The 8,398-nt window shown below is 36.7% G+C and overlaps 1 protein-coding gene across 1 annotated transcript in view; it reads right to left on the bottom strand.

Annotated features, from left to right (window-relative positions):
• The window catches only part of tacr1a (tachykinin receptor 1a), a 27,121-nt gene that overhangs the window by 8,493 nt on the left and 10,230 nt on the right, over nucleotides 1-8,398 (bottom strand). The window contains exon 2 of the mRNA XM_016285238.1: nucleotides 5,220-5,414. Within this exon, the coding sequence (XP_016140724.1) occupies nucleotides 5,220-5,414 (195 nt within the window). The remainder of the gene's footprint in view (nucleotides 1-5,219; nucleotides 5,415-8,398) is intronic.

Genomic DNA, 8,398 nt, shown 5'->3' on the forward strand with positions numbered 1-8,398 from the left:
GAGAGAGAGAGAGAGAGATGAAGCCTGCAGCAAGCCTGTGGGTCACCCAAAAAGACATCCGAGTTTCAGGCTAGGCAAACTGAAACAGACTGGCCATATGCTGTTAGTGAGCTGTCAGTTTTTAGGTAGGGATGGCGGAGAATGTGGTATCTGTGAACCACCATCAAGCAGAACACGATGAAAGGGTCAGAACAGTGGTGGGGTGCTGAGATAACATCATGCATCTCTGCACTTTTTGTAGTCACGCTTTCCTGAATTTTTTTGAGGAAAGATAATGTGGTATTGTTACATCCCATGTTAAAATTATGATGTGTTTTGGGTACGGTGTTTGTTTTTCCCTCTCTTTTTTTTCTCTTTGTTTTTACTTTCATTTTCAGCAGGGAGACACGGGTACCTGAGTGGTCTAATTCTCTGTCAATCATCAAGATGCTTAGTGACGACAACGCGCGGCTTCACCAATGAGGGCGCGCTATTTGATTATAAAGACTGCACCTGTGCGAGAAGCGAGAGGGCTCTTGCATGCTAGAGCACTCGTTTTGTTGTGATGGCACTTGCGTGCTTGTTTGTTTGTTTGTTTGTTTGTCCTGTATCATCTTGAGGTTTGAGTACTGTTCGTGGTAAAGTCTGTGTTCTTTGATAACTTGGTGAACAATGGCCCATTCGATCTTTCTTCTCTTTGAGGTTTTCACCGTTTCTGTTACATGGTTTTTGAACCAATGTTACTAAACGGGGAAAGAGAAAAACAACAGGTAAGATATCACGTGATATAAATGTGCCACACTGAGTTTTCAATTGTGTATAGAACACTAGGTTAGTGACACGTGCCACCTGATTGTATTGAATTGGTTGGTAGTAAGAGTAGTATATTTAGGGCGTCCTTGATGCTGAAGATTTTTCTTTCTATTTAGGGGTCTGTTTGTGAATATTGATGGTTGAGTTAGATTATAAGTTTTTGTTCTTAGTAAGATTAGTTATGTTTTGTTTATTTCTTTGATTTGGCACGGTCTCGTTCTTCTCTCTTTTCCCCATTTATTTTGTGAATCTTTTTGCTTGGTTACAAAGTGTATATAATTTGTAAATTTATATAAATAATATCTTGGAGTTAACTTTTGTCACTGTAATAAACAGACACTTTGCCGAATTCCGAATTCAAATCTATTAACATATACTGACATATTGCTCAAGACTTATTATAATTAAACTTTATTTGGAGTACTACTTGTGCACAATGCACATTTCTTAATATTAAGCCTAAAATGTGTTTTAATGCCACTATTGATGAGGAATAAATGATCTTTGAATAATCAGTCTTTAAATGCAAAGTGTACCTAAAGTATACTTGCAATAGTTCCACTTTAACACAATCAAATACTTAAGCATATCTTTAGTTTATCACTACTTCTGCACAATTAAAGTGCATTAAGTACAAGTTGTTTAGCAGACTATACAAGTTTAGTATACCAAAAATACAATTGCAGGGTATTTTTATTAAGTACATAAATATGTAAATGTATTTGTAGTGTACTTAGCATGAAAGAAATGTATTTCAATATATTTTAGTATATTTATTTTTCACTAGGGACAACAGTGAGATCAAATTGAGACTTCTGCTTTAAGCGATAATTTATTGAATTATCTAGTCAATATTCTATTCTACTCTATTCTATTCAATATTCTATTGAACACACACACACAAAAGTCTCTGTGTGTTTTGCACAAATTATGGTCAGTGGGGTAGGACTGAAGAAAGAAAATCATGCAGATTTGGATCTGGACCGACATGAGGGCGAGTAAAAGACAGATTTTTCATTTTTAGGTGAACTATCCCTTTAAATGAAACATAACTATAAAGTATTTCTCTAAACAATGTGGAGGTCTGAATGTGTATTTGAGAACCAAATTCTATATGTAAACGTGTGTGAATGTTATTCAAGTGCAGGTAATACAGGTAATTTCTCAGTACTTGAGCATAAGCATGAGCTCATGTCATTTATGTCGCATGTGAGCTTTCATAACACACCGGACTATTTATACTCTGGCATGTGTCTCCAGTCTATTATAACACCCAGCACGGCAAAGCCATGAATAAGAGCTAGACAGTGTGCTGTGCAACATTTCAAACCCAGTTCATGTGCTATAAAACAGACCTGGTGTCATTGCTAATCAGACTCATCTATTATGTTAACGCGAGACAGGTCTCATCTCGGTTTGGCGCACTTAACCCATCTGTACAAGTCATTACAGCTTCATTATTAAAAATATTAAGTGCTACATCCATTCAGACATGGACGGTGTGATTGTTATGTATGCTGTCCGTTGCTGACTGGATGACAATGACACTCAAAAGTGGATTTACAAAAGAGCATTTAAGGGGATTTTTCCTTTCATTGAGTGAATTTGTTATTTACAATCTGTGCTAAGAGTATCACACAGACTGGGTTTATTTCTGTGTGTGAAATTAGTGTGAAGCTCTGAAGAAGATTTAGAGATGAGCTAAACTAAAATATCTCATTGTCTCATGACAAACAAGATGACTGCCGTTTTATGAGTCTAATCTTTAAGCTGGTGTTGATGAACAGCTCACCGCTTACAGTGCTGAAGACAGTTTGGTTTCCTGCTGAGCGCATCCAATCTCGTGTGGATCTAAAGATGCTTGTGCTCAGTTTTTACTTCCTGCATGTTTGTCAGAATCGAGATGCTGTTAGATGTTACTGGAGTACAGTGCACTGCAAACAGGGAGACATTTTCTGAAGAAGGCACATCAATTAGATTTACTACTAATGATTTTATGCTTATTTGCTCTAATTAAGGGTAAGTATATCAAATTATATATCAAATGTTCATAAATGATTAATAATAATTTAAAGATTCCAGTTTGTCAGCCTGAGGAGGTAGGCTAGATGAGTTCTATTTCCACCCAGAAAAGTTTTTTTTCCACATTTACTTTAACATCTCTGAGGAGTCTTCCTGACCAGTGTTGCCCTCATCTTGCTTAATGGAGCTTGTAAAACACTATTCTCTTTCTTTTCTTTTCTTTTTTTTCTGCAAAGTGAAATGAATATAAGCTATTAAATGTTTTTTACCCCAATGGCAAAAGTTTTTTTTTGTTAATGCGTAAATCTGACAAAGATGAGATGAGGTAAGAAAAATAAACTTACTACAACATATATTCCCTGAAAACAGATACTAGATGATGTTTACATCTGGTTTTAAGATGGGTTTTCAGTGATCCGACCACAAGTGGTCAGTCGAGACACATTAATGCTTCCACCAGGTATTAACACGCATTCCAAATATGAGTACTTGTGCTTGAATTTTGTCGAGACACTCTCCTCATATTTCAGCACACTCTACAATACATCACTTTTGCAGAGCACCGAGAGCTGTGCACAAATACCGTCTGATTCACGCTCCACTGTTTCCGCGTCCAAAGGCTCTATATCGGATCCCAAAAGAAAGCAACAAATGATGCTAATATACACTCACGGTGCACTGTAGTACAACTGAAATTCATGATCCTAACTGTTATCTCAATACTAAAATTTTAAAATGCCCAGATAGACCATAACCCATGTGTTTTCACACATCATAGCGAAGAATGAATCGCTTGTGTGATGGGCGAGTGGTTGCGAATAGGCTTCCCTGCGATCTGAGGCACATTTGGGACAAATGAGTGTTTATACTTATGCCAGGTGTAAACGTCTGACCTTATTGCTTCTCAAGTAAATTTGTATTATCTTAAGGATACTTTTAGTGTAAAATGAGACAACGATAGAGATTAAGATGAATTAATTAATGTTTCTTGTAGAAAAGTGTGAATTATAAAGAAATGTATTGTTCAGTAGAAAATGTATGTGTTAGCTTCCATACCCCCTGGTAGGAACACCAGTAAAAAGGTTTTATATCACAGCTCAACTGTGGTGTGAAAGACACGGTAATGGAAGAGGGGACTTTGGGGTAAATGTGAAATGAGATTTAGTGAGTAAGAGAGAGACGGTGGGGTGCTTAAGGGAACATCTCAGGGGCCTTAGAAGGCTGTCTCCTTTACTAACTAACTAACAGAGAAGGACTCGCACTTCTAACTCACAGCATTAAAGACAGACAGAAAATAAAATAATAAGTACACCAGAAAGCTGTACGAAACAGAATGTAACTATATAACAGCAGTGATATATGTAATAAAGAAGAAGAATCTTGTTGAGCAGAAGTTTTGATTTAGGTTAAGTGTGTTAATAAGTAATATTACAGCACTGGAATTTGTTATTGTTTTGCTAAGTGCTCACTGTAGTTGTTTATTAATAAGCGACAGCAGCAATGCTCTCTCCAGCACACAGTTCTCAGACACATGTTTCTATTTCGATAAGAAGTCAAAATAGTTTTTGGAAATTTCCAATTTGAAAGATTTACATTTGTGATTTCAACTAGCAAAGGAGCAAATGCTGCACAATAAGATACCTGATATCCGGAGTGCATCACATACACTATTAATGGAAACAGTTCACTGTTTAGCCAAGTTATTTGTGCAAAATCGGATTTCACGAGTTAAGCGGTTTTGTGACATCACAACTGGCACATCTGTGCACCCCTCCCCCACAGCTGTCCTCACCGTGTTTCAAAACAAAGTACCGCCCATGAAAATTCTTTGCAGATTGATCTCGGCTTCTAATGGGCTCGGTGTTCGATGTCTTTGTGCACCATTTTCACAGCACTTGACATTAGACCTCAGCACTTCAGTTTAAAGTCGATCTGCATACAAGCCAACTTTTTGAGAGTATATAACCACAGTACGGAAGAGTAATAATCATTAGCGTCTGCTCTTGTAAAGTCATTGTATTTACCCTTGGGCGAGATTTCCAATTATGTTTGCTTTAATAGTCTTGCACTCTTGTCTTCTCTCTCTTAGGACCATGACTTTCCTGTGTTTACTGTTTTCTTTGTAATGAAGCTCCTCTCTGTTGTTAATAAGCAAACATGTAGGGAAAAAGCAGCGCTGATTTTTGATTACTCCAAAATTAGACAGTAATAAAGGTAATGTTTCCAGCAATATCCGGAAACGTTGGTGAAATTTGATCTGGAAAAGGAATTCTCTGCACCTACAGCCGTAAATCTACATTTAAATACATTTCTGAAGCAAATATTCAACCTAAACATTTTCCAATATCAGCAATTGGTGGCATGGGGCAATAAGCATGCAGATTAGTTAAAAGTGAGATGTTTACATCGTTTTGAAGTCGAGAACAGTGTACTCAGGCCAATCGATGTAACAGACCACCCTGCCGGGCAGCTGGTCTGTGTCGGAAAAGTAGTATTGGGGGAAGGCCAGTAGAAGAGCCAGCATCCAGATGACCCCGATGACCACCTTCGTCTGAGTTGCAGACATCCTCTGCTGCAGGGGATGAATGATGGCCATATATCTGTGGAAGAAACAGACAGATGTGCTGAAAGCTCCACATCTGTTGTATACTGAAGTGCTTACTGCTTACATTTTTTTCTTTAAGCTTATTTTCAAGATGTGCAAAAACAATAAAAATGAAATTGAATTCTTCAAAACATTTCATTTTAAAACATTTAAAGGAATAGTATAATGCAAATTAGCTGAAAATGTACTCACCCTCAGGCCAACAAAGATGCAGATGAGTTTGTTTATTCATAGTAGCAGATTTGGAGACATTGATCATCACATCACTTGCTCACCAATGGATCCTCTGCAGTGAATGGGTGCCGTCAGAATGACAGTCCAAACAGCTGATAAAAATATCATAATAATCCAAAAGCAATCCACACAAACTCCAGTCTATCAATTGATGTCTTGTGAAGTGAAATGCTGTGTGTTTGTAAGACACATTCTTCATTAAGACATTTAACATTCAAATACAAGTCCCTGGTCCATAATATTTCTTTCTCCATTGAAAAAGTAATCTTGCTGAATCGGGAGAGAAATATGCACAGATCAATACTGTTTACAAGCAAAAACAGTCCAAAACCATTCTAAACAAATATGTTGGTGGATTTTGATGTGAGAGATAACAAAAGAGGACAGACTTTTTCCCTGGATGAAGCGTTATTATTTATTATGGACTCATAAACACGCAACTTTTTACTTCTCAAGATGTTCATTGATGGACTGGAGTGGTGTGAATTACTTGTGGATTACTGTGATGTTTGGAATCTCATTCTGATGGTACCCATTCACTACAGAGGATTCTTTGGTGAGCAAGTGATGTAATGCTAAAATTCTCCAAATCTGTTCAGATGAAGATACAAAGTCATCTACATATTGGATTGCCTGATGGTGAGAAAATTTGCTGGAAATTTGGATGTTTGGGTGAACTATTTTCTTAATGCACATTTGTGGTTCAAATATTGTGTGTACTAAATGTTTTCGTTCTGGTTAAGGAAAATGTATTTGATGTAATCAAATAAATTAAAGTCTGAAATGCATTCGGTAATTTGATGTTAATTTAGTTATTTTAAGTCTTAATTATAAGTCTCATTAAATACCATTTATTACATAAGAAAAAACTTTTTATTTATTTTTTTCTCCAACAAAGAGAAACTCTTCAAAGAGAAAAGAGTGTATTCACTTTCCTTAGAAAACCTTGGTGGTGTAAATGAAGACAAACTGTCTGCTTGCAGATTTCTCTCTCAGAACATTCTATTTAAACCACTTATTTTCCCGCTGTGATCTTCATTGATACTTTGCAGCTCGGGTTGTGCTTGAAAGCTCTGCACTCTCAACAAGTTAAGCTGTCAACACATCAGTGACTTCATCACACACACACACACACACTCTCTCTCTCTCTCTCTCTCTCTCTCTCTCTCTCTCTCTCTCTCTCTCCCTCTCTCTCTCTCTCTCTCTCTCTCTCTCTCTCTCTCTCTCGCCATCACACAACGATCTCAGTGTTATCTAAGATAAATCCTCTTAAATCATTTGCTCCAATATGGAGCTGTATCATTATAAAATGGAATGAAAATGCCCGAAGAGTAAATCCCCCACACACAGCTTACAAACCTATTGAGCGCCTACAATAGTGGATTTGTACGGTTTTTAGATTTGGGTTTGTGCTTTAGTAACAACAAGCTAGTGTATCATTTTGATAATATGAGCTTTGCAGTAATAAAGAAGATCAGTTCCAGTTATCGATTATATGGACAGTGAATATACACTTGTGGCAGGATTTATTTAACTTATTCATTTAGAGCTGGGAGAAACCTTGCAGAACTTAATGTACCACTTTCAGATAGTATTCAAAGCCAGGTTATGTCAGCATTTTATCTGAAGAGTAAAACATTGCTTTCTTTTCCTCAGAACTTGAGAACCAAGATTTTCACTATGTTCGGTTCTGTTTAAGGTTCTCAGCGTGAAACATACAGTGCGGCCAGTGAAGTATGATTTTTGAGCGAATTACTCTTATGAGCTGTTTTGTTTTAGCGAATCACTAACAATTATACATCATTTGGAACAGTTTCTCAATTAATCTGACTGATGTACTAAACTGCAATTCAGTGGCGAGGCCAGAAATTGTAAAGTGATTGGACCGTGGTGAAATTAGTTTGAGTGCCTACTCTCAAACTAAAGTGCATTATTTTCCATAAGGTAAAAATAGGGATACAAATTTCAACTGTTGGTTTTTGGCTGAAAGAGAAAATAGTCAAAAATACGAACCAAAAATGTATGCCTAATTTTAAATAATAATGTGACTTTACTTGAAAATGTGATCCATTAAGCTTCCTGCACAACAGATAGTCTTGTGTCACATATTGTTTAAAAGCATAATTGTTTCATGTAGACCAAACAATATCAAGTACATGTAAACAATATACACATGCGGCTTTTGGGCCGCGTTTTGGTAGCTTCACTAAACATTAGCAACTCTCTACGCACACCTTGGCAATATAATCGCCACTGGCTAGTAAAATTTTTAGTTTACTCGCCAGACTGATATACTATTTTACACACACACACACACACACACACACACACACACACACATTTAATTAGCTATCTAAATGGGGACATTACATAGACTTCAATTGTTTTTATATACAGATACTTATACACTTTTTAACCTAAACCCACCCCTAACCCTAACCCTACCCCTCACAGAAAACTTTCTGCATTTTTACAATTTCAAAAGTAAAAAAAAACTTTGTTTATTTTTATAACAGTTTTACAAATGAGGACATCCACAAATTGAGGTTTTTGCCAATTTTGTCAGGTTCTGCTCACTTTTGGGTACAAAGTTGTTCCCAAAATATGGTTAAGTGGATACACACACACACACACACACACACACACACACATATGATTCCACCCAATCAGCTTATCTTTGTAAAATGGAACAGCTTCTTAAATAACTGAATGTGCACTCTTAACTTCAGCCAATCAAGCATTATA

Source organism: Sinocyclocheilus grahami, unplaced genomic scaffold (genome assembly GCF_001515645.1).
Source record: "Sinocyclocheilus grahami isolate Dianchi unplaced genomic scaffold, SAMN03320097.WGS_v1.1 scaffold195.1, whole genome shotgun sequence".
NCBI classification, from domain to species: domain Eukaryota; kingdom Metazoa; phylum Chordata; class Actinopteri; order Cypriniformes; family Cyprinidae; genus Sinocyclocheilus; species Sinocyclocheilus grahami.